At 40.5% G+C, this 25058-nt stretch overlaps 2 protein-coding genes across 4 annotated transcripts; both read right to left on the bottom strand.

Annotated features, from left to right (window-relative positions):
• Window positions 1-430: 430 nt before the first annotated feature.
• On the bottom strand, window positions 431-8007 carry BLCAP (BLCAP apoptosis inducing factor). 2 transcript variants are annotated; one of them, XM_083360419.1, is made up of 3 exons: window positions 7926-7998; window positions 5122-5205; window positions 431-2049 (listed from the first exon to the last, which is right to left on the bottom strand). In XM_083360419.1, the coding sequence occupies exon 3, from the start codon at window positions 1912-1914 to the stop codon at window positions 1651-1653; it is 264 nt and encodes an 87-aa protein (XP_083216545.1). In that variant the 5' UTR covers window positions 1915-2049; window positions 5122-5205; window positions 7926-7998; the 3' UTR covers window positions 431-1650. The 2 variants fall into 2 exon arrangements, with proteins under 2 accessions (XP_083216545.1, XP_083216546.1); XM_083360420.1 differs by lacking the exon at window positions 5122-5205 and having other exon boundaries at window positions 7926-8007.
• Window positions 8008-8330: 323 nt separating this feature from the next.
• On the bottom strand, window positions 8331-24406 carry PIGT (phosphatidylinositol glycan anchor biosynthesis class T). Of its 2 annotated transcripts, XM_083359724.1 has the most exons (13): window positions 24206-24398; window positions 23660-23756; window positions 23147-23324; window positions 21223-21350; window positions 20329-20429; window positions 19996-20082; window positions 18819-18906; window positions 18639-18736; window positions 17319-17484; window positions 16608-16808; window positions 14739-14904; window positions 14562-14645; window positions 8331-12020 (listed from the first exon to the last, which is right to left on the bottom strand). In XM_083359724.1, exons 1-13 carry the CDS (start codon window positions 24266-24268, stop codon window positions 11768-11770), a joined length of 1710 nt encoding a protein of 569 aa, XP_083215850.1. In that variant the 5' UTR covers window positions 24269-24398; the 3' UTR covers window positions 8331-11767. The 2 variants fall into 2 exon arrangements, with proteins under 2 accessions (XP_083215850.1, XP_083215849.1); XM_083359723.1 differs by lacking the exon at window positions 23660-23756 and having other exon boundaries at window positions 24206-24406.
• Between the last annotated feature and the right edge of the window lie 652 nt (window positions 24407-25058).

Raw genomic sequence — 25058 nt, 5'->3', positions numbered from 1 at the left:
ATCAATGGGGGGAGGATGCCAAATTCACTTAATGACTGTGATTTGCTTAACAACCCTGCCAAAAAAGTTGTAAAATCAGATCTAGCTCACTTAATAGCAAAGGATGTTCCAGTCCCAATTGTGCTCTTGAGGACTACCTGTACTGTTAAAAGATTAAGAAAGCCAATTAAGAAAAAAATAGTTTATGTTATTGCCCAGGAAGCCCTACTGTTTTCCATATCAAGATACGCAGTCACTGGAACATTTTGTGAAATTGGTCAGCAGGTCAGGACCTAGATTGGCACATGAAAACCTGTTTGGGTTGCAACCAAATCACTTTGAGAATAAAAATGGCTTCAGGGAGCTGTGAAAAAGATAAACTGTCAAGAAAGCAAAGGTCTTAGTCCAGTTAAAAAGGTAACTGCATCATAAATGGCACTAGTCCACAGACCAAAGTTTATAAAGCTTTATTAAACCTTTTGAACAGCTGTGCAATGAACAAACCAACAAAAATAATTAAAAAAAACTACTGAGGTTTCATGACTGGATTCTCAGTTCCATGTCCTTTGAGAGATAAAAATGCCTTTTCAGCAATACTCCAAGGAAGATGGTGTGGAGCCAAACGGTAAAATAACTTTGGAAAGTAACAGAAAAAGTATCTGTTTGCCTTCTCCTCAGGGCTACCTTATATTTCACTCAAGCAATTAGCTCCTAAAGAAGAAAATAAGTCTTGGTGGAGAAAAGGAGTACAATAAAACCATGAGCCAGGTACCACTAGAAAAATGGCTTCACAGAATCCTATGAAGATATGTAGTCTAAATAGATGTCGCTTTCTTCCACCTATATATGTGAACACAGGCTCATTTGCTTGTGATAATTAATACTTTTGGCCTAAAAGAAAAAAGCAGCACATTACTCCACTGACAGCCCCACCTCGGTATGGAGAAACCAGACATGGTACACTGATCCATCCCGCACTACCCGAGTGCTTTTTCAAGCTAGAAACACTGGCAGCTTAAAATCAAAAGCAACACAATAAAAAAAGATTCCCCAAGCTTTACAGCAGTGCATGCTTTCTTTCCAATTCAGGGTCTTCTATAAAAAGTAGATGTTTGGCAGGGATGGGAGAGAGACAAACTTCGGCATCTCTGCATTACAAAATGGCATCGTGATGATTCTGGGATTTTTGAGCTAGGATTTTTGCTGTCAGGCTTAGTAAGCACTTGATAGTTCCCCTTCATATGAACACCGTGAGAAGCACTAACTTTCTACTGAACTCAAGGTGGAGAAACAGCTTTCCAACTGTTTCAACAAGATCAGACACTCATGTTCTAAAAGATGGATGGCTACCTTTTGATTTGATATCAGCAACACTCAACAGGTCTCTTCATCACCAAATTGGAAATGGGAGAGCCCAACTCAAACAATAATACCGAAGGAAGGGATGGCACCCATTAGCAGCTCTGCTTCAAACCTTCAAACAGACAGCATCGCCAGCTATTACTAATAACAACTTTTGTCAAATTGTACAGGAAGATTGTGGAAGTGCAGATAATCATGAACGAAACATTTTAACCAAAACATGTACCCCAATCGCATGCCTTACATTCCCTCCTTCCCATGAAACTGTCCTTTTAAAAGGAAAAAAAAAGTGCAACCAAGTAGAAGATTTTAGGTGCCAACTATGTTGGGATCATGAGCAGAGTCCGGCAGTTGGGAACCAGAGCAGTGGTATAAGAAGCAATTCCCCCAGCAGCTGTAGCAGATGAGAAACAGAGCAGCCAAGAAGACCAAGGCACAGATCGTGCAAGGTTTCCGCTCCAACAAAAAACTCAGAAGGTAGAAGCCCATGAACATTGAGTGACTGAACCACAAGGCTGGGTTGAGGGGCTTGGGAATGAGGAGGACCGGCAGTAACCACTGGAGACAGTACATGATGCCTGGTGATCAGGATGTCACAGCGATGGCAGCAATCCGAGTCGCAGTATGAAATTTCTCCTCTGCACATTCAGCTCTTCGCCAACCAGGTAATCAGGCTTCATAAAACTTGAGAATAATGTGCAAGTAAATCTTGACAGAAAAGGGAGGAAAAAAAGGACAGGTCAGCAACACAATTATAATTTATTTATTTTTTTTACATTTGCATTGCTTACTAATACAATCCAGCAGAAATCCAGAACTTCCCATCCCTTTAAATGTTATTTTATTCCAAATCCCTAGTCACTATTTCTTGCAACATAAAATTTTAGCTATTTCTTCTCCAAGACAGTAGATAGAATGAGCATACATTTGCAGCATCACTGTCATTTTTCTATTATGTACAACTTTATGTACAAGATTGCCGCAACTCAACCTACCCAGAGGATTGTTGCTGTTTATTTATTTATTTATTTATTGATGGGATTTATATCCCGCCCTATCTCCCGAAGGACTCAGGGCGGCTAACAACAAAACATATAATAAGTACAGAAATCAAGATAGAAATAAAATTGAAATCATCTGTGCAATAAATTAAAATTAAAGAATTAAAAAATAAATTAAAAATTCTAAATATAAATTAATTAAAATGCCTGTCAGTCCAGGTCAGCCTGGTGGAACAGGAGTGTTTTGAGGCCGCGGCGAAAGGATTGGAGGTTTTGGGCCATCCGAAGCTCAGGGGGGAGCTGATTCCATAGGGCTGGCACTCCCACAGAGAAGGCCCTCCCCCTGGGGGTCGCCAGCCGACATTGCCTAGCTGACGGTACCCTGAGGAGGCCTTCTCTGTGTGAGCGTACTGGACGATGGGAATTTGTTCCCGGCAGCACATGGTCCTGCAAGTATCCCGGACCTAAGCCATGTAGGGCTTTAAAGGTAAGTACCAGCACCTTAAATCTCACCCGGAGGGCAACTGGTAGCCAATGCAGCTCACGCAGGAGGGGTGTAATATGGGAGTATCAGGGTGCTCCCATCACAACCCGTGCAGCTGCATTCTGCACCAGCTGAAGCCTCCGGGTGGTCTTCAAGGGCAGCCCCATGTAGAGAGCATTACAGTAATCTATACGGGAGGTAACGAGTGCGTGGGTGACTGTACGTAGGGGAATTTGGGAGAGGAAATGCTATGAACTCTTACAGGAAAGGCAAGACATAGATCTAACAAAACAAATAAAGCACACACTGAGGCTTAGCATTTTATAGGATGCTATAGTTGCTTCAAAAACCTGAAATTTAAAATCCTGGTATAATGTTGTGTGAATCCATTAAAACTGTGCACACACATGCTGGGTTCTGTTGAGGTAAGCTTGATTAAAACTGTTATATAAATCTAACCATCATGGTTTATAAGTCATTGTTTATTAGTATCAAATTATGGTTTATTCATATTATCATTAAGCATGATGTAGGAGCCAAGTGGTAATGAGTTGGTTGTTTGCTCTATAGTGAAGTTTAGACTATGATACATGAATCCAGCTACAATATGAACGGCTTTGCTCATTACTGCAGCTGTTGGAAAGACATTTTCATAACAAAACAGAGTTGTACTGTGAGGGTTTTTTCACAACTAATTTAGCAAGGCACAGTAAGTTAGATCACGCGTTAAACAAAACTAAACAAACATAATGATCTATCATTATATAAGAATCAGACATCTAAATGTGTCCTTACTGATGTTAGAATCCAGCATCCGAGAGGTGGAAATAGATGTTCATGGGAACTAGAAGCCTACTATTCATTTATAAACTTTCTTAAAGTGAGAAGCAGCTTGGATTTGACACAATTCAATTTTTCACTATTTTATGTAGAATCATCAAAACACTGAGTATTTCTGGTTTTTATACCAAAAAACGTATGTTGAATAAAAGTTGCATGTTGATCACCAAGTGATTCATCCAGTTCAACTCCTAGTGGTTTTGTGTACATGTCCATGAAAATTTCTTGCTAACAACATGGTAGTACTTAGTCACTGTCTTCTGAGAAGTTTTTTCAAATCTCAGTATAGCCCAGGACAGGGGTCACCAATCCCCAGTCTGTGGACGTGGCATGCCAGAAACCGGGCTGTGTGAACAAGTGAAGCCCCATCTTTGGGATGCAGGCAGCATGCAAAACCATGCCCCTTCTGGCCTGCGGAAAAACCTCTCTCCTTGGAACCGGTCACTGGTGCCCAAAAGATTGGGGGACACTGCCCTAGGATTTCCTACCAAGCACTACTCTGTTTAGATTTTTGAGATCACTCAAGATTCACTAAGTGTTGTCGTTAATTAGACATATATTACTGATCATCTGATATTACATCTTGCATTGAAGTCAGCAGGAAAGAATTTAATAGGAGCATTCAAGTTATCAAAATTACATTAACTACAAAATACAAGAAATATGAAAACAGTAACTTTACAGTTCATGCCTATTCACTTTCCCCTCCACATTCTTTAGCATATATCATCCATTACAAACGTAATTCCTATTTCGTTGCCACTTGGAAACATTTACATGCCAACATCATGAGATCATCTGGGAGTGGCATGAAACAGACCACGACTAGTTCTCCTTTATACTTGCCACATCCTACAAAGTTTTGATGAACACTGATCAAGAGGCCTACATTTTACATTTATTTGTTCTAAATATCTGGGGACAAGAAACCATGTAAAGCTTTTATTCAATATTCTCCCACAGTCTTGGTAGGAAATCCCAGGGCAGCAGCTCCCAATCAAAATCTACCAAAAAAACATGAGCTATCAAGAAGATCTGAAAAAGGTAAAACCAGAAGAATCTTGTTCAGTTATCTGAATTTTCAGAAATGCAGGCCACATGAATAGAAACTATAGACTTCCATTGTATGAGAGATAACAGAATATAGAGAAACAACAAAAAAACCTAAATAAAATACTTGATTCATTTTAGATCTTCCGACTGTGAAACGTATAAAAAGAAAAGGCATTTCTCCCTTTTTGGCAAAGAGACTAGTTATTCTTCAATAAAAACAAATCTTCAGATAAATGGAGAAATACTATGAATCAGAATTTTCATCTTGAGACAGGCTTCAGTACCTTTTTATTCCACCATATATCAGTAAAATATTTCCCCATTTTTACAGGAGCTAATGAAAATCAAATAATGCAGCAATATTTTATTTTTGCTGAGAACGAATGAAAATAAATCTCTTACCCTAGTGCATGCAATTTCATTGAGAGAAATCTTTTCCCTTTTTTGTAACTTTGGTGTTCAGTGTAGCTAGATAGACTTTCTTCCCTTAAGAAAATAAAACAGTTTCTTGTCAAGAGCCTTAGCAACTGGTTGAAATTTATCTGTGTACCAGAAACAATACACTGCAAACTATTCAGGTCACAAAAGCAATGCAAGTGAAGTATATTCACCTCTAAGAATTATTTCCATATAACTAACAATTTTTTTTTGGGGGGGGGTACCTTCAAATCAGTTCTATCTGGATTAATCCCTACAGATTCTAGGTAATGCCTTAACCACTGCATCAAACTGGTTTTCCATCAGAAAATTAGAAAGTTTTTTTTTAAAAAATCAAGATATTCATGTATATTGGAGCCAAAATGGTACCAGGAGATAAAAATTATTACTGTCAAATGTGGAGTAATGTTTAAAGAAGTACATTCATGTAAATATTCTTTGTACGAAACACAGTTAATCAGGCAATTGAAAAACAGCTGGAAGAAAAAATATACAGGGTTGAAACAGTAAATTATCAAAATTCCCTGGAACTCTCAGTGTAGAACAGAAAACCTTCTCTTAAATTCAAAAAGGTAAATAGTAAAATTCACATAAAAGCAGGAGAAGGCCTTTCATTATAACAAAATATCATTAAGATCGTTACCATCTCTGATTTGCCTATTTGCATCTGGACTACAATTTTTAGTGCACAATCCCAACAATTATGGAATCAAACTATCTTGGTAGCCTCATACCATTTCTCTCAATAATATAATGGACACAAATCTGATTTACAAATGCATTTCTTACTTGCACTTCAATATGGTTGTCTACCTACTCCATCAACTGGTTTCAAAAATTAAAGGAGATACTTCAGATATGGAAACAGAAAGAATAATCATAAATATATCAGCAGGAATAATTTGCCTCTTTTCTAAAACATTGTTTCCACACACACGGAACTAAAGTTATCTAAAATATACATTATGCTTTCTATCAAAAGCTGTAGTAGCTGTAGTATTTCCATAGTTTTCCAGCAAGGAAAAAAATTCCTCTGTTCAAGCTCTTCAGTGCTATGTTGTAACAGAGAATATAGACTTGCACAGTAACGTTTATTCAGTTCCCTAGTGTCCACGTATCTTCTAATCTGTGTGAACATGTCGGTGTACTAGTGGATCTCTTATTTAAACTATTAAAACTAATTACTGAATCCCTATGCCGAAATACCTTGTTAGAAACTCCCATTTTACAAAAAAACATGACAGATTTTACTAGTCTGCCACTTGTACAAACAAATTTACTATCATCGTATTGTTTCTCCTTCATGCCCAAAGCACCTTAGGTATAATGGAAAAGACTGAGAGCGGATAAGAAAAGGCCTCCCATGAACAGTGATAATTTACAGTTATAATGATGACCTCTGTAAGATATGTATGTATGTATGTATGTATGTATGTATGTATGTATGTATTTATGTATTTATTTATTTATTTATGTATTTATGTATTTATTTATTTATTTATTTATGGGACTTATATGCCGCCCTATCTCCCGAAGGACTCAGGGAAGCTAACAACAATAAAATACAATGATACAAAAGTTAATATTTAATAAGTATAACAGGTTGAGGTATGACCCCTTTAACTCATCATTCGGAATCAACAGCAGCCTTTCAGACGCCTCTACGGAGCTCGCAAGTAGCGACGCCCCTACCAAACTGCTCTTGCCAAAGCCTGGGTCTACCGCGCTGCCACTTGTGTAACAGCCACACAGGATCCATTTCCCACAAACGTTTCTATCCCCTTGGAGCAGGGGTAGGCAACCTCGGCTCTTTTATGACTCATGGACTTCAACTCCCAGAATTCCTGAGCCAGCCAAGCTGGCTCAGGAATTCTGGGAGTTGAAGTCCATGAGTCATAAAAGAGCCGAGGTTGCCTACCCCTGCCTTGGAGCAACCAGCTAAACTAGTTGTGTCAGACGTCTCTCGAAAGATCCGACACTGCGCAATAATAACTTTATAACTTCTGGCTACCCTATTTTTTTTCCCGCCACCCTCCTCTGCCTGAGCTGCTTTAGGACTAGGGTTGAACCCCCAAAGCAAGCCACTTCTCTTCTTATTGCAGGGAATTTCCATCAGCAAAATTGCGGGATCCGGCCATGTGGGTGGCGGGGGTGGTGGTGGTGGTTCCTGCCGATCCGTTTTTATGTTTGCAGAATCGAACTTCCCAGGTTGATCCTCTCGAGTCCTGCCCTGGGGACGGATCGGGGGGAGGGGTGGTGGGGGGGTAGGAGAAGCGATCGTTCGGTCCAGCCCAGGGGTCGGCAACCTCGGCTCTTTTATGACTCGTGGACTTCAACTCCCAGAATTCCTGAGCCAGCTATGCTGGCTCAGGAATTCTGGGAGTTGAAGTCCACGAGTCATAAAAGAGCCGAGGTTGCCGACCCCTGGTCCAGCCGATCAGCCGCCACGGACGCCGCAGTCCGGGAAAGATCCGCTCAGCCCAGATGAAATATAGAACCTGCCCAAATGGAGGCGCCCACTCTTACCCCCCATCCCGCCGCCGCTCTCTACGCCGCCAAAGCCCTGCTCCTGAATCAACGACACACCCTTCCCCGCACCCAGGGCTACGACATATGCTTTCGGGGTTGCCGTCGAGGGACAGAAGCGAACCCGCAGGGCTCATGCCTTCCCGGCGAGAGTTGCCTCCACATCTGCGGCAGCTCCCAACCGCCGCCGCCGCCGCCGCCGCCCCTCACACCACCACCACCACCGCCGGCAGCTGTATTACCTGCCCTCCACGCCATAGCGCCCCGTCGCTCCTCGCCACGCTAATTCGTTCGCAGGTCTCTCGCTTCACGGAGGACCTTCAACTGTCTCGCTTGGGTCGTCCAGCCCAGCGCCTCTTTTCTCTTTTTTTTTTTTTACAGCGCTCGCAATTCGACTTCTCCCGAAAGCCTGGATAGCCTTTGGCTTTCCGCGAGAGCCTTTTCTTCCGTTCTGGCTCTTCCTGCTGCAGAAATCGACGAGCTGTTTCCCGAGAATCAAGTGGCGTTCTGAACAGGCATTGCTGTAGACAGCCCCACCGCCCCGCTCTTGACGAGGCGGAAGGTCCTTGCGTTAGGCTGGAATCAGAAGATGCATTATAAATCCCGTGCAGTAGGCAGGGAGCGGAGTGAGCTGGATGGAAGGTACGTACTAGAGTGCGACAGACGCGGACTTTGAAGGCGAAGGGCTGCGCTACTGTGATGACGAAAGTGAAGCCGGTTCCCTACTCTTCCTCCTGCCCTCACTCAGGAGCGGCGGCGGAAATGCTCTCGTCCGCCATACGGTAACGGGGTTCATTTCCCTGGAAAGGTGAGAGGCTCCATGCTGTCTGGGGCTGCGGCCACATAAGGTGGAAACGGAGCAAACCGGAATCTAAATGGAGAGGAGACCGCTTCGGAATACTTCGCTCCGTATTAATTGCTTGCAGGCGGAAAGATAGCAGATCGGGAGAAAAGGCTCTGCTCTTATTTATGGTCTTCGCAAAAATATTTTTACTTGCAGAAGCTTTGGACTTTTTCCAGAGATGCCGGAAAATATCTTTGCCACATTTAACTAGGTATCTGAAATTGCTACGGGAATCTATGAACTTTGTCCCCTTGCTTGTTAGTAGAGAAAGCAATTTAAGAATCGCTTTGTTTAAAAAAACGGACATTTGCTTGGTAATGGCGCTGTTGGGTTACCTTTCTTTTGGTTTGTTGTTGGGTTTTTTGTTTTTTGGTAAATTATTTTTCTATCGGAATGGAGTTTTGAACCCCTTTTAATGTTTTGTACATGGAATGGCTTTTAATGAGAATGCTAGGCAGAGGTAGCTTGTTTTTGTATTTACTTATCAAATAAATGTTATGTGTGGATATAAGTTTTAGCTTGCCTTTATACCGGTACTGATAGCCAAATCTAGCTCTGTTCTGCCTTGGTTTACCTTCCCAATAAGCAACCGAGTCAGAAGATCATTTAAAAGCAGTTTATTAGGGTACCCTGATACAGCGGGATCTCCCTAAGACCTATTTTATATTCCTTTTTATAATTAACACAAAGAAAATGCAAGAGGAAAGTTGACTGGGCAGGATAAAAGTAACCTCCCCTTTGCATATGAAATCAAGTTACATGTAGTCAAACGTGTTACCTAGTTGTATCCCATAATATCAGATGCTCATTAAAATAAGGTCTGACACCAAAAGGGGCATAAATTGTAAGGAAAAAGGTTGTTTAGAGTTCATGAAAGAGGCAAACCAGACCCCAATTTGTATTAACAAAAATTTTCATACTTCCTCCCTCTCACCACCAACCGAAATGGGAGAGTGCCTAGTGTTTTATTTAAGCTTGAGAATCTGGTGAAAGTATTTGTGGAAGATGGGAACTGCCAATAAGAAAATCTGTGATTCATTGTGGCATATTGAAACTCAGCAGATTTATGTAGCTCTAAAAGGAAGCTCTTGTATGATTTGCCAACCAGTTGTGAGACTCAGGATTGTGATTTGCAAATTGTATAGCTTGCTCATTATTTAGATAATAGCAATAACACTTAGCCTTATACACTGCTTCGTAGGGTTTTACAGCCCTAAATGGTTTACAGAGTAAGCATATTGCCCCCAATAATCTGGGTCCTCATTTTACCGACTTCAGATTGATGGAAGACTGAGTCCTGTTCATACATAGTTTTCAGATGTTTTTGACTCCTTTGCTAGAGAGCCATCTGAGGTCATGAATTCAATAACCTGCAGCCCCAAATGTAGTAATAGGATCAGCAAACAGAATAAATGAATGTTCTTTGTAACAAGGTAATAGCAACTCTCTCTACTTTACATACCTTTCAGGTCTAGCAAGTTATTTTGGAAAGAATTAAAAAAAACCTGAATGCAAATCCAAATGTGGTTTTGAACAGTTTTTTTTTCTGGACCAAAGATCACAGTTGGACTTTGCAATATTTATTTGTAGATTCAATCCAACCAGAATTGCAGCTCTAATATCTGATAAAACCCCAAACAGTATCAAACAAAGTAACCTAAAAGCACATTGCCTCTGAGGCTACTCATCTATCTGCTTAATCATCCTTTAAAGACTTAATATCCTTGTCTAACACTCAAGTGGAAACAGGTCTTGTGCTTCACAAAATGCTGGCAAGGCTTGGGCCATCTGGATCACAGGTGTATGCTGTTCCAGAGGGAAGGCACCATGACAGAGATGTGTCTCTTGGTCCCATCAAATGATGGTGCTTAACATAAAACTCTGTTGGATCATGTGAAGAAGTCTCCCAGATCTGGGAGGCTTTAAAACCCATAACACTCAGATTTAGTGTGAGCTTCTTCCTCTCTATAGACCCCCTCAGCTTCTGGACATCAACAATGAGCAATATTTAACTCAGAGTTCAATAAAGATGAGACAGTGTACTGTTTTGGGTGTTGCATCTTTAATCAGAATCTTTTTAGCTATTCACAAACTTTATCACCACTGTACATACTTGTAACTTTCTTGACAACACTGCAAAAGTGCTTTCCACTGCCTTCTTCCAGAATGCCTTTTCAACTTCTCAGTCTAATTTACAGACTAGGTTTTCCCTGGCAGTCTCTCATCCAAATACTATCCAAGTCTGATTCTCCTTAGCTTTTCACCATCAACCAAAATAACAATATCTTTCAGACTGGATTGGTGGACATGGGATAAAAACTGGTAAGTTTCTAATCTATCCCTTGACCAATTTCCATACCTTGCATGGATTTCTATGGGTTCACTCAGGTGAAATTTTTGCTTTGCTATCAGGCAGTATGGTACATGGAAGACTGATTAAAATAATGATCTTTATGAAGACCTTAATACCACTTGTCAACTATATATTGAAATCTTTTAAAACAATTTTTGTTTGCATACAAACAGCATTCATTCCCCAATTTAGATTATCATCTTAATCTAAATCCTGTGGGTATCACTAGTCCAGCACCATGGTTTTTCTGTTTTAGAGTAATTTTTTTGTTCAGGTTGCTCATGCTGTTAAGTCACAAGCTGCATTCTCCAGTGACAACTGCATCAGTGTAGTTCAAATTGTTTTTTCCTCTAAAATAGCAATTTGCCAAAATTAAATAGGTGTGCAAAATACCCTCAAGCACAAATCTTTATTATTTAATATTTTATATGTTTCTTCTCTCTTACATCCACCAACACAGTGTTGATGCATTGTTCTCAAAAAAAATTCTGCCTTAAGTTGCACGTGGCAATTAAAAGGTGCAAGCTCAGTACGTGTACAGGGCAATTGAAGTAAGTTAGCTAATGAGATAAGAGTGGTTCTATTTTACCAAAACCAAGGAGATATAAAAATTCAAGAGCAATTCTGGCTTATTTGAAGTTGTCTTTTCAGATAATGTAAACATCTTCAAAAGAGTAAGCTTATCCCCTGGGCATTTTTATTTACAGTCCTGAGATCAGCAATGAAGGAAGCTATCCAACAACCATGAAAAACAATTCATAACAAGAAAATAAATTAAATCTTGCAAAAGGTACCCTGCTTCAACCATTTACCTTCTCACAAGTTGGCCCTTCAATTCTTGGCTGGAGAGTTCCTAAAGCTTTCAGAAGTACATGCACCAACTGTCCTCAGAGAGGTGGTACACCTCTTATTTTACGAATTATGTTTGCCAGTCGCTTGGCTAGGCCTCCCTTCTTAGGTTCTTCTACATGGAATGTTCTGGTCAGAAGATTGTAAAAGGAGCCATAACACACAGCTACCACAGTGCAAGTCAGGCAGATCACATTATATGGCATGCTAAAATCTGGTGTTGGTAGATTCACTAGGAGGGGTTCAGTGTAGAGACGTACAAAGTAGCTGGAGCCATCAAAGGAAGGAAATCTGAGAAATAAAAATCAGCAGAAGCTTAAAATCGGAGGTGAAGATAAAGGTATCTTTGAGTCAAGCCCAACTTCTGGTGACCAATACAATTTTCTTGGCAAATTATAGAACTGATAAAACCACTGCCTTCCTCCAAGATGAATTTCAACTTTGCTATCCTGGAATCCAGTAGTCCTGGAATTCATAGGTGATCCTCCAACCAGGTCCTAAACAGGTATGATCCCAGAGTTTCTGAGACCTGCTATAGTGAGGTAGATAGTGCCACTGGCTGAGGAAGATTAAAGATATATAACTTTTTTTCTGGCAAAAGACCTTGGGTGTTTTTAGCTGTGTCTAGTGCTTTAGCTTGAAAAACTACCATAAGCTTCATTTAGGATGAGGCTTTGTTAACAAATTGGACATTTACTTCATATGATATTAGCATTCAAATGGGATTACACATAAGAATACAACATATTTTGGGCACAACATTCCCATTTATATCAAGACAATGACTCCTGCAATTATGGTCTTGCTTCATCAGCAAAGAAATACTCAAGTGACAGAGCACATGCACTGTTGCATGCAGAAGCCTTCCAAATTCAAGTGTTGGTGTTCCTAGTTAGAATACTAAGCAATTAAGAGAAGAAAAACTTAAACAAATCAGTGTTTAAGAAACTGCAAACTTGCCGTCAGCCTTACCCAATCTGAAATCCTCCATAAAGATACTCCTCGACTTTCAATGACAAGTGGAACTGGAATTTGCACTGCTAAGCCATGCAATCGTAAAGCATAATCACACTGCTTAGCAATGGCAATCTTCTTGTTCTAGTTGCCATCACTGTAAGTCATAGAATCATAAGGCTGAAAGGGGCCTTGGAAGTCTTCTAACCCAACCCTCTGCCCAGCACAGGAATCCTTATTCCATCCTGAATAGATGGTTGTTCAATCTTTTCTTGAAAATCTTCAGCAATAGATTACCCACAACCTCAGGAGGCAGGCTGTTCCACTGATTAATTGCTCCCACTGTCAGGAAATTTCTCCTTAGTTCCAGGTTGGACGTTCCCCTGATGAGGTTCCATCCATTGCTTCCTGTCCTGCCTTCAGGTGCTATGGAGAACAAATGGACTGCCTTTTCTCTATGACGCTCTTCAAATATTGGGAAACGGTTCTAAGCCTTTAACTGTAAGCCTTCTGTTTGTTAAGTTAGACCAGGGGTCTTCAAACTTGGCCCTTTTATGACTTGTGGACTTCAACTCCCAGAATTCCTCAGCCAGCGTGCCTGGTTGAAGAATTCTGGGAGTTGAAGTCCACAAGTCATAAAAGGGCCAAGTTTGAAGACCCCTGGGTTAGACATACCTAGTTCTCTCAGCCATTCCTGGTGATCTTTGTTGGTGTTCTCTTATCATCTTTATTGCTCTTCTCTGCACTCTTTCCAGGGCCTCAGCATCTTTTGTGTGTAGTGATGACCAAAACTGGGTGTAATATTCCAAGTGTGGCCTTACTACTGCAGCATAGAGTGGTACTATTCAATTCTCTTGATCTTGATGCTATCCTTCTGGTGATATCTTAGGTCAGCAGGCAGGTAAGTGACTGCTGCAGTGTGGGGGAAGAGATTGCACCCTGTGGGTTGGGAAGAGTGTGCAGGGGTACATGAGAGGTGCCATGTCAGTCAAAAAGGTATGATGGTGTGGTACAAGCTCAGAAAGGTCTGGAGAGGGCAATGTAGGTCAGGAAGGATGCTGAGTAAGTTGGGGAAGGTGCAGGAGAGGTGCTGCAGGGGTTGGGGAGGGTACACAGGGGTCCTGCACAGCTGAAGGGTATACATGGTATGGTGTGGGTTGGATGGTGCGTCAGGTGCGTGAATGCCATTGTAGTGTGAACACAGAGGAGTTGGATGGATGTGTGGATGGGTGTGACCTATCCCTGCAACCTGTGACCTTCTCTGCCAGCTTCCCCCACTGCCTTTCTGAGGAAGACATCAGGGAAGGTTGCAAATGGCAATCAAATCATTGTGGCATGCTTGGCAACTGGTTTTAAGTACAAACCTGTTGCCAAGTACCCAGATCATAATCAAGAGACTTGATTACTAGTTGTGGCAAGGTGGATTGTAGAGAATAAGAAAGAAAGGTGACCTTGACAGAAATATGCAGGAATTTAAGCAAAACGGGCTGAAATATTTTTAAGTTTAGAGCAATAAGGTAGCATTTGGGCACAGCTCAAGGCAGATGCATCTCTCATTCAACAGAGCATAAGAGTGCTCTGTAATAATAGCACAACCAGACTGTCAAGGTTTTGTTATTTTAGCCAATCTCAATAAAAATAGCCTTCCTGGGGAGCTGACTAACTGGTCTGGTCTACCTAATGGAGTTGATGGGAATACACAAGAATATGCAAGAAACATCTTGGGGAGAAGGGAACAGATAATGACTAAATGGCTGAACAATGCAAGCTGATATAAGCAGCTTCCAATGTTCAATAGCAGTACATAAAGTAGCAATGTCAACTGTACAGATTGCCCACTTTCCACCCTCCTTCATTTGCCAAGGTTTAGAGACTTACAGTGAAGCAAAAAGTGGTTTTATATCTTCATCTTCCTCTTTTATGGCAATGGTGCTTGGCACTAGGGCACTTAAGACAGATGGGCTAAAAACCAGAGAAAGGAAAGAAGACAAGCAATCAAGGATTCAAAGGGATGGAGCACAGACAACTCTTTGGCTGAGGACTGTCCCTGCTTACCTCACATAAAAGCCATGGTTGGGGTCAGGTGTGTATTCAGTCCACTTGAGCAAGGCTCTCTCAAACTGGATGTTGATCTTTGTGACTGAGTTTGCTGGCAACTGAATCAACATTTCCAGGAGATGGGGACGCTTTCGGTCCTGTGCTGGCTGATAATGGATATAACCTAATACCAAAGAAATACAATCAGCATTTCGGAGAAATAAACAAAATCTTTCCTTGAGATTCATATATTGATGATCTGCGTAGCACCCCTGCAGAGCAGATCACACTGCTCCACTTTAACCCTTTGGAATGCTATCAGAATCTTCGGGATTCTGATTTAACATCTTAAATTCATCTGTGAAAAAAACAAATCCAGTATAGGACTATACTGGCTGGCTAAAAAGCCAAACAGAATAGAGTGGGACCTATTTCCAAAGCAACAGGCAATTTATTTTTATGTTTAATTCTTTAAAAAATGATGTGCTAATTGTCCTAAGAAAATGTATAAAGATACTAATGAAATCAATACAGGTCAAACCCAAAGCAAACATGTTATGTAGCAAATTGCTTTACTTGCCAAAATGGATATCCTCTACTGTGCTACTAGCCATGAATTATTTCATCCATGTATTATTTTTAGATTTTTAAAAATTCCATTGTCCATGGCATAGTATCCTTCTGGGTCATCGGGAATGATCGGAGTTGTGGGCACAGCATTACAACAATTTCCAAGCCCAGCTCAATCCAGTCAGTAATCATGGGTGGCAGCTCTCAAGCTCTTATTAATGCCAATGTGGGCTGCCTCAAAACTTGCTGCTCTCCCCTACATTGTTTAATATCTACATCAAACTGCTTGCAGGAGGTCATTCAGCAATTTGGAGCGAGGCTTCACCAAAATGTTAATGACACTGTTACGTATTGCCACTTTATGCTGCATTGCAGATGCTATTAAAAATTCTGAATCAATGCCTGAAAGCTGTGATCTGGATCAAATGAAAGTAGCTTGGATTAAATCTAGTAAGATGGATTTCCTTGTCATCAAAAGTCATCAATGCAATCTAGGAACATTGATCCTGTGAATAAGGATGAGTGGAAGAGGTGGCTTATGAGTTGGGGACTTCTTGTTTAAACAGTGAAAGTTGCAATCACAGAAGCCCTTCAGCTTATGCATCACTTTCAACCTTACCAGGACAGTTACCTTTATCTAGTACAAGTTATATCTGGAACAAAATGTGCTGGCCAGACTCTTAATAAGATAATCCTGTCAGAACAACAATATTTGAGTATAACGGCAGTTAAATGATTGAACATTTATATGGTTTAGGTATATATTGAGGTTTTTAAAATTGTACATTGTATTTTTTTCTTTTTCTATATGTAACTTTGTTGTACATCATCCCATCTCTTGACTGAGGTAGGCTATAAATATTGTAAATAATTTTGCCTCTAATCTTGCTATGAGGCATCCTGTTCAGCTGTTTTGATACAATTGGAATAAATAATTATACACATCCTACTTCTTTGTTCTGGGCTTATAAATCAGAAACTTATGGCTAAATGCAAATAAATGTTATGGAATAGTTACACACACGGATTGCTCAATTGACAGCTTTTATATAGAACTGTGATTTAAACAAGTCCAGAACTCAAGATCAGCTGCATAAGATTTCCAACATTCTGAAAATTATAACTATCAGCCCTAAAGGTGGATGGTAATCTTGGACAATCCTCTAGATCTAAGTATCAATGGGTACAAATTGGTTGTGGAGCAAAGGAAAAACTGAGCAACAATTCTGCATTTCCACTGTTCTGCTCCAAAGGATTTCTTTTTCTAAAAAGAAAAGGATTAGAAGCAGCATGTATTAGGGAGAATTTCTGTCTTACTTGGTTTATTTTCCTTTCCTTTAGTAATAATGGTCAAGGTATGAATGTAGAGCCGTAGGTACCAGGGCACAGTCTCTAGCAGAAGCACAGGGAAAGCTCGATACGGATGTGTGTTATACACAAGAGTGCTGATTTCTCCTTTTTGGAGACCATAACCACTCACATAGCGCTGAGCATGGAGCACCGGTACTGTCAGGCCCACTGAAGAAAACAAATTAGACAAGTTAGAAAGTCAGCTTTAGCACCCCTTATCAAATGAAATACATCTAAAGCTAAACCTCAAAAGAAAATCTCCCATTTCCTTACTTACAAAGGATTTCCCCATTGTTTGCCTATTGGAAGCAAGGACTATTGTTTCCTACTTTTTATAATATGTGACCAAATCATTGCTCGATGATTTGGACACTTTTGTATGAGAGGATAATAAACACTTCTCTGAATTTCTAGAGTTTTCATACTGTCTCTTTAAAAAAACAACCTACCTGGATGGTTGGGAATACCACTGGATCTTGTACTGGTGTACCACTTCAAAGTAAACAATATTTCGAAATATCCATGGATAACATTCAGCTCTAAAGTATTAGGCCATGGAAGTGTGTGAGGAGTAATTAAGTATTAGTCCTAGTTAATAGATTCAACTGGCATAGTGCAATGGCATCCTTTATTACCACTAAATAGCATGGGGAAGCCAGGAAATCACTGATCACTCACAATTATCCTGAGGCCGTTTCCATTTCAATAGCACATTGAGGTTGCGAGATGTGTTGAAGAGTGTTAGATTCAGAAGGTCATAAACTGCATAAGTTCTTCTGTCTCCCTGGACTGATGCTTCATAGACAGATAAAGGAGCTGGGGAAACATCCAGGAACTGTTGATCCTGTGAATAGAAGCAAACTCATTTACCTTGTGCCAACATATCACATCCTCATTATACCACAGCTAGCTAAAACATGTTCAATACCTCCTTCCTTGTATGTGTTCCGGAGCAACTTATGTTTATAAAGGTAACTAGACACAATCTGTTGAGGCAGTCTCTGTATTCAGAATCACAACTGCCCAAGTTCCCCAATTCATTGGAAATTTTTACAATGAAACACTCTTTTAAGCAGCACATGGAAATATGACAGCTGAAAAAGCATACACAGCAAGTCACAGGTACTCTTTCTATGTGCTGAATGTGTGCACGTGTAGGCAATCTCTTGAACATTTCTCCATCCTCAAATATCCATGAGAACAATCATTCTTCAACAGAGCATGTAATAACCATTTCAAAAGTCAATTAAAATGACTGAATATGTAATGGAACCTGTAATTATAAATCTTTACATATAAAAATACAGAAGCATGATCAACTAATTAAAAACAAAAACTACCAATTTAGATCCACTAAAGCAGCAAAACCAAGTGAGATACCTACACCAAGGATACCTCCTACACAGTACCAACACTACAAAAAGAAATCTACAAAAACTAAAAATGGCATTACTATTAAAAAAAAGTATGCCTTCACTAACAATCAGCTTTTATTATTGAAGATACCAAGCATTTCAACTGCAAAAAGCTAAATTCCTGGAGCACACCTGATAACCAGTCGGTCCATTTACACTTCCATCAGGATTTTTTTCACCCAACTAGAGCTTAGTCTAAAGCCCATTTCAGGAGACAGTTACACTATGGAAATATAGATAAATCTTGTGCTGGAGAGGACAACTTTTTGTGTCCCCGCCCCAGCTGTTATTATTTTGTTGCACATACTGCAGATCACATTACTGAATTTGGTTGGGTGTATTTAGAATTACACTGAGCACTCCTTCCCCTCCACCCTGGCTTAAAACACTTAGTTTACCTAAAACAACCACTTAAAAATCTACAAAGCCTTAAAAAAAAGTCTTGTTCCCTCCAGTGGCATCATCCTGATGTCTCCCAATTCCTGTTTTTTTGTTTAGCCTCATTCAGATTTTTTTAAAAAAATAGTGCCTGGTTTATTAACATTGCATCTATATTCAAACATGGTTGGAAAAAAAAAACTACCTGGGTTTTGCTGGAAATATCAACATAAACCTTGCTTTGAGACGCCAGAGGACAGCCTTCAGTGAGGGTACGAGAAAACATTTTTAAGAGCGACCAATCTGAAGAGAGAACGACACAAGATCAGCTAAGAGATGAATCCGGACCAGCAGTAACAATACAGAGAGTGTATTAGCCTGTTACCTTTCTTTCCCTGGGCACTGGCAAAACTATCAAAGACAACAGTGAGGATCTGCCTGAGTTCCCAAGATAAGCTTAGACAAGATTTGTCCTGAAAGAAAAAGGCAAAGGAAGAAAAAAGATCCACATTTAAAAAAGTTAACATGTTAAAAACTATAGTAATTTCAACATTCTCCCCCAAATTTACTAATCTGCCCTGAGAATTATAAATACGCCAGCAAAACAAATTTTACACATGGGAAATCCCAAGACGTATAAATAAGATCTTCTTCCCAACATAAATAGATATACAGAGAACTTCCTTCTTTTGGTTCTTAAGAGCCCCTATATAACTGCTTTGAAATTGTTGTTAAACTTGCTCATTGCCAGCTTTAATTGTTCAGAACCAGTCTTTTATTCAACCTGCATTTAAATGTGGGCACATATCATTTGGTGATATTTTTGCTTGTTAGTAAACAGTCACCATTGTGGCAGCCAAAGGTTTATTCCTGATATCTATGCGCTCCAACATCTAATAAAATTCTTATAAACATACCACCAAAACAAATAGAAAAATCAGAAAACCCAACTTAATAGCTAAGACAAAGCTTTTGATCAGTCAGTCAATGAATGGCACTGATAATGTTACCCAGACAGGTAATGAAATGTTTGCAAGCAAACAACAAAGCTCGGAGAACTCCAAGGACTCCTCCGTCAATGAAGTTGATGATGGAAGATTCAGGTCAGATAAAAGCAAATACTTCTGAATCTAGTTCATAGTAAATCCCATAATATAACTGGAGAATGCAAATATAACAATGACCATCAACTTGGAAATCTGGAAGGGAATTGCCATATAATTTTGTGGATGTTAGGGTTATCAGTCATTTCTATTTATGAAGGTTATATTTTACCTCTGGTGTTAGAGGCAACTGCCACTATATACCAATTGCTGTGGATCATAGGCTAAGTGTTGTTATTCTGATTTTCAAAGATATTAGGTTGATCATGGTGGTAACTGAATGCTGAACTAATTAAACATTTGGACTGATTTACCCATTTTTTCTTTACATTTAATTTTTAAGAGGAGCATCTTCCACTTAAGTAAGGAACCAAGATTATAGATACAGCATTATCAGTCTTGGGCATTCTGTCCTCAATTCTTCCAGCTGATAGACAAACCAAACATCCAAAAACCCACCCTGCAAATGGGACGGATGTGCACAGCCTGGGAGTGGTAACTGCTGTGGAACAGTCGCTCAGCCTTCAGCAGAACAGCCAGGCCAGCCTGGAAAATAAAAAGAAGCCTTTTTCCGCAGAATCCAAAAGCAGCTTAGGAACTATGCAACTACTGTATGTACATATGACACTCCAATTTAATTCCAAGTTACACATACCCACCAAAGAAGAGGCGAAACCCCTAAAGCAATCTTGCAGATATCCAACTAATATTTACAAGAGTGAAAGAATTCCAGGGGTCAAAGGACATGCTGCTGCTTCAAGGCTCAACTACTGCAGCTAACACACGTCTCACCTTTGAGCTGCAAGGCAACAGCTTCTTCCAGGGTGTGAGATTTTCAGTGCATACAACTTCACGGGGCAAGACAGCATATCGTAGGAAACGATGATCTGTTACTGAATGAGGGAGCCAAAGATTAGAACCTTCCCCAACCTGGATTTTGCTAGGGATTATGGGAATTAAAAAGTCCAGCACATTCAGAAGCCCCAAGCAGGGAACGCCTGGGTGAGAAGGTTTACAGACATATGCATATCCCCTGTAAATGTACATGATTCCAAGGGTATACTGAAGAAATCTGGGCCTTGATCATTACTGAAACCTAGTCAACATTTAGCCTCTTCCTTTTTTATTATTTCTGTAAATAACATTATCCTACATGTAGTGGTATATGATGTTATGATGTTGCTACTGAATTTCTGGTACTTCTTGTATGCTTCAGAACAGTCCTGGGGGATTGAGATGCAGAGAGACACAAAGAGAAACTACTGTTGAACAAGCAATATTGTTTATAAAATGTTTGAAGAAAAATGGAAATGCCTCAACTACAGTAACTCAGCTGAGAACTCTTTCCTAGGGAGGCTGAGTAGTACTTTCACTGAGGTCTGTAAAAGCCGTTAAAACCCTTTTTGTTCCTTGTGGTTTTCTAACAATTATTACCTCCATTGTTTTTTTTTTGCTGCAGGCCATTTTAAATTAAAGAATGTCTATATTGTAAATTGCCACAATCACAGTACCTTTAATGATTTTTTCCAATTATCCAAGTATCCAGATTTTTTAAATAGCACTTTTCATTAAGCTATTTTTGTTATTCATAAATTTTGACTTTAGTGAACACTTATAGAATTCATTTTATAAGACTCTTTACATTTATAAGTAATAAATATGATGAATAAATAAATATAAACTCACCATTCACCAGCCCCAGCGGTTTGAAGGATGCAGTTGGGATGATTGTGTTGGTGGAATCAATGAAGTTCAAAGAGGCACAGAATATTCCTGAGAGGATGTTACTAAGATCATTCCAAGCTTTGTCAACACTATAAAAGGAAAACATATAGTAAGCACTATAATATGTTTATGAAGGACTTATCTGAAATTTAAAATATGTATTTGCTAAAACATTTAAAGTAATTTCATCTTTAAATTTTTAAGCTATGTTTGTAAATTTACACATCATTTTAATGCTATTTTGGTGGCAGAGAATCTCAGTATCTAAAATTTGAAAAATATACATCAGAACCTTGAATGTTGTTACCTAAAAACAAAGCAAACATTAACAGTCACAATAGTAATATACTATTGAAAACAAGCCATGTTCACAATCTCTGACTGGATTCACCCTAAGCCAGAGGGCAAAGGTTTTTTAAAAATGTTTTGGCTAGTGAGCATACCTGAAACTTTCAGAATGTATTGCAAGTACTCAATCTGTTGGTGCATAGAGATGTCAAATACATGCTAAGGCTAGTCATTCAAGATCAGCTCCTAAGTATATAGCCACACTGATTTCCATGGTTTGTTACAAATGATATCTTTCTCCAAACACCAAGTTTTACCCTAGATATGATTTTTGTTCTGAGGGGAATAGTCTGTGGAAGGAAGAGTAATAGATGACTTCTTTTTTAGGGATAATCACTATTTGGTTAAAATTTATTCACTGAGGGGTACAGGGCTGATTATGAAACCCACCCATGGCAGCTTCTGGATCCCAAAGAATTTGCTTACAGGTCATCTTACTGTGGCATCAAAACTTGATTGAGGCTTTGATGGTGGACTGCAGTGTCAAACCATCTCAACTCATAGGCTGTTTCAATCCTGTGTGACCTAGACTTATTTATCAAACTTATAGGTCTGCTTGGTCTACTGAGGAGTTGAAAGCAATGAAGTAGGCAGAGAAATGCCTGGAGTATAAGTAGTGGAAATCCAAAAGCAAGTATGACTAGATTTCAGCTTAGAACAGAGGTGTCAAACTGCCGCCCCACGGGCCGGATGTGTCATTGGGAAACCATGCCCACCCCATTGCCGGCAATGGGGAAAAAGCTCTGATACGTTGCATGACGTCACGTGATGTCGCTAGTTTGACATGTCTGGCTTAGAACATATTGTATTGTTTGCCTTATGTTTGGGGTGGTGAATGAGTTTCTTTTTTCTTCCTCCCTCACTGCATCTGCAGAAGAGAGCTGTTCCTGGGACTGCAGTCACCTGAGGCCTTCTACGGGTTGTCACGCCCTCAGCAGCCAACTACAATAACTGATTAGTTTTTCTCACCCATATTCTCACCCAAGTAGATTGGAGACAGCATTAGTGAAAAAAATAGAAAAGATATCAGCAAGTGATACCACTGCTAAACTATCAACCATCATTTATAAACCTGAACGCCTCCCCATGATGGATTCATACAACACTATAAACCAAAAGAACCCCAAACTCAGATTATGGTTTAATATATGTGCAATTTATGCCCACATATGATGGGCATGAATAATGGATGATTAGATCAAGGCTTTCCCAGCTTTCTGGAATGTATTGCATTATATTTCCCACCATCCTCTCTCTATATGGTATACATAAGTAACCAAATGCAAGAAACCAAGCGAAAAAGGAAGGCTGATATCACTTTTACATATTTGTTCTTAATTCTCGCAGCCCATGCAGGGTAAGTGGCTAAGGCTTTAGATCAGGATCCATGAAACCCAAGTTCAGTAACTCACTAGATTTACCGAGGCTTTCTTTCAGCCCAGCCTACTTCACATGCTTTCTATTGAGGGAAAAAAAATCAGTTGGAGAAGTAAATCAAATAAATACATAAACTAACAGAGACTATGAACCTACTTACTCTGAAACAGTGTCCTGGAACCAGACCCAAAGTTCTGCACCTGCAGGAGCTTGCAAGTAGGGCTGTCCCCAGCTCCGCGTTCGCCAGAATCCCTGAGTGAGGGAGAGGTGTAACTCGCGTACTGAATACTTGGAAATAAGCTGGCCCAGAGCCTTAGGGAACAACCGGTAATGGGAGACTGGGAGAAAATGGAGATGGAATGGGAAAGCAAAGTGAGAAGAGCATCCTTTCTCTCCCCACCTCCTGTCTGCCCCAATTAGCTCTGCAAATATCTGTGGAGATTCTCAGTCACCCAGGTCATGCTTGTCCCACAGGTACTTTTTCAAAAGGCAACTGGACTTTGTTTTACCTTGAAAAAGTTTCACTTTTCATCCAACAACTGCAAAACGTCTTCCAGGTAAAACAAAGGAAGTCCAGCTGGCTTTTGAAAAAGCACCTTCGGGGTATCCTTCTGCAACTTATGCTCCAGTTAAAGTAACAGCTGCTATGATTCAGACTATTAAATAGATTTACCCCAAGCCTTCTGTGATCTGGCATCCTCCAGATCTGGCATCCTGTGATCTGACATCCTCCAAATGCAACCACACACTCCAGAAATCCTATCCCAAACCTAAAGGGTGGAAGGGTGCTCAGCTCAGTTGGAGAAGGCGGCATTTTTAGGTAGAAGCGACCACTTACAACAGGAAGTCAGCCCGCTGCGGGGGAAACAGGAAGCTCTCCGCTATTTCAAATGTCACAATAATTACTGGGATCAATAAAAACCATATTCCCAAGCGGCAAATCCGGGGGAGAGTTGAGCCAGGCTGTAGAAAGCCTCTCCCGAGATTTCGGAGAGGATTTGGAGGGTAGAGAATCGGTGCTTTTCTCAAGCTCCTTTTGGAAACCGACAGGCCAGCTGCTCCCTTTTCCTACAAATAATGACTCCTAAGTGCAGGGAATCCACAGATCGGGCGCCCAGAAGGCACACAAAGCACATTAATACGGGCGTGCCCAGCCCAGCCCCTGCCAAGACCCGACGGCTGGGCCACCCCGGGTCCCCGCGCCAGCTTCTGCTCTTACCGCCGCCGCCACGCTGCAGGTCCGAGTCCCAGCGGGTGCGGAATTGGAACGTGGCGGCCACATCGCCGGAAGGCAGCGGACTGAGCACCAACTCTTCTCGCAAGGAGTCCCGGGGAGGGTCGGCGGCGCTCTCCGCCGACCCCGAGGCCCAAAGCAAGAGGCCCAGCAGCGAGACGGCCACCTCCATTCTCGCCGGGCCAGGAAGACGAAGCCCCGCCTCTCCCAGGCTCTAGTTCAGGGGTAGGCAACCGTGGCTCTTTTATGACTCATGGACTTCAACTCCCAGAATTCCTGAGCCAGCTATGCTGGCTCAGGAATTCTGGGAGTTGAAGTCCATGAGTCATAAAAGAGCCACGGTTGCCTACCTCTGCTCTAGTTGGTCGCCGGCAAGCCGGCGAGCCTCGACAACCCCGCCCTCCTTCTCCACGAAGCCAATAAGAACTCTTCTTGCGATAACGTAGAGACAAGAAAATAGAACGATATGTCTCCTGTTTTCTTACGTAGGAGTATTCCGAGTCCACAAAGGAGAAGACAATTCTAAAGTGCTCTAAATCCGTGTTTCTTAACTTCCCACTTTTTAAAACTTATGGAGGACCCCAAAAGAGCTTTTGTTTGTGTGGGTTACATTTATCAATATTTACCATACTATAAAATAAAACGATTGCACTCATAGAATATTTATTTATCGAATTATTTAAAAATAATCGTATTAAATCCATTGGATATTAACATAAACAAAATATTTTTCACAGAACCCTGTGTTTTTAACAAAAATAACGAGAGTGACATTCTTTTAAATTTTTGCAAATATCTTCAATATATGGTAAAGAATTTTGATTTTGTGAACCACCAC

Source organism: Vipera ursinii (genome assembly GCF_947247035.1).
Source record: "Vipera ursinii genome assembly, chromosome: 3".
NCBI classification, from domain to species: domain Eukaryota; kingdom Metazoa; phylum Chordata; class Lepidosauria; order Squamata; family Viperidae; genus Vipera; species Vipera ursinii.
Note: the sequence above shows the minus strand (reverse complement) of the source record. Positions and strands in the feature narration are given on the sequence as shown.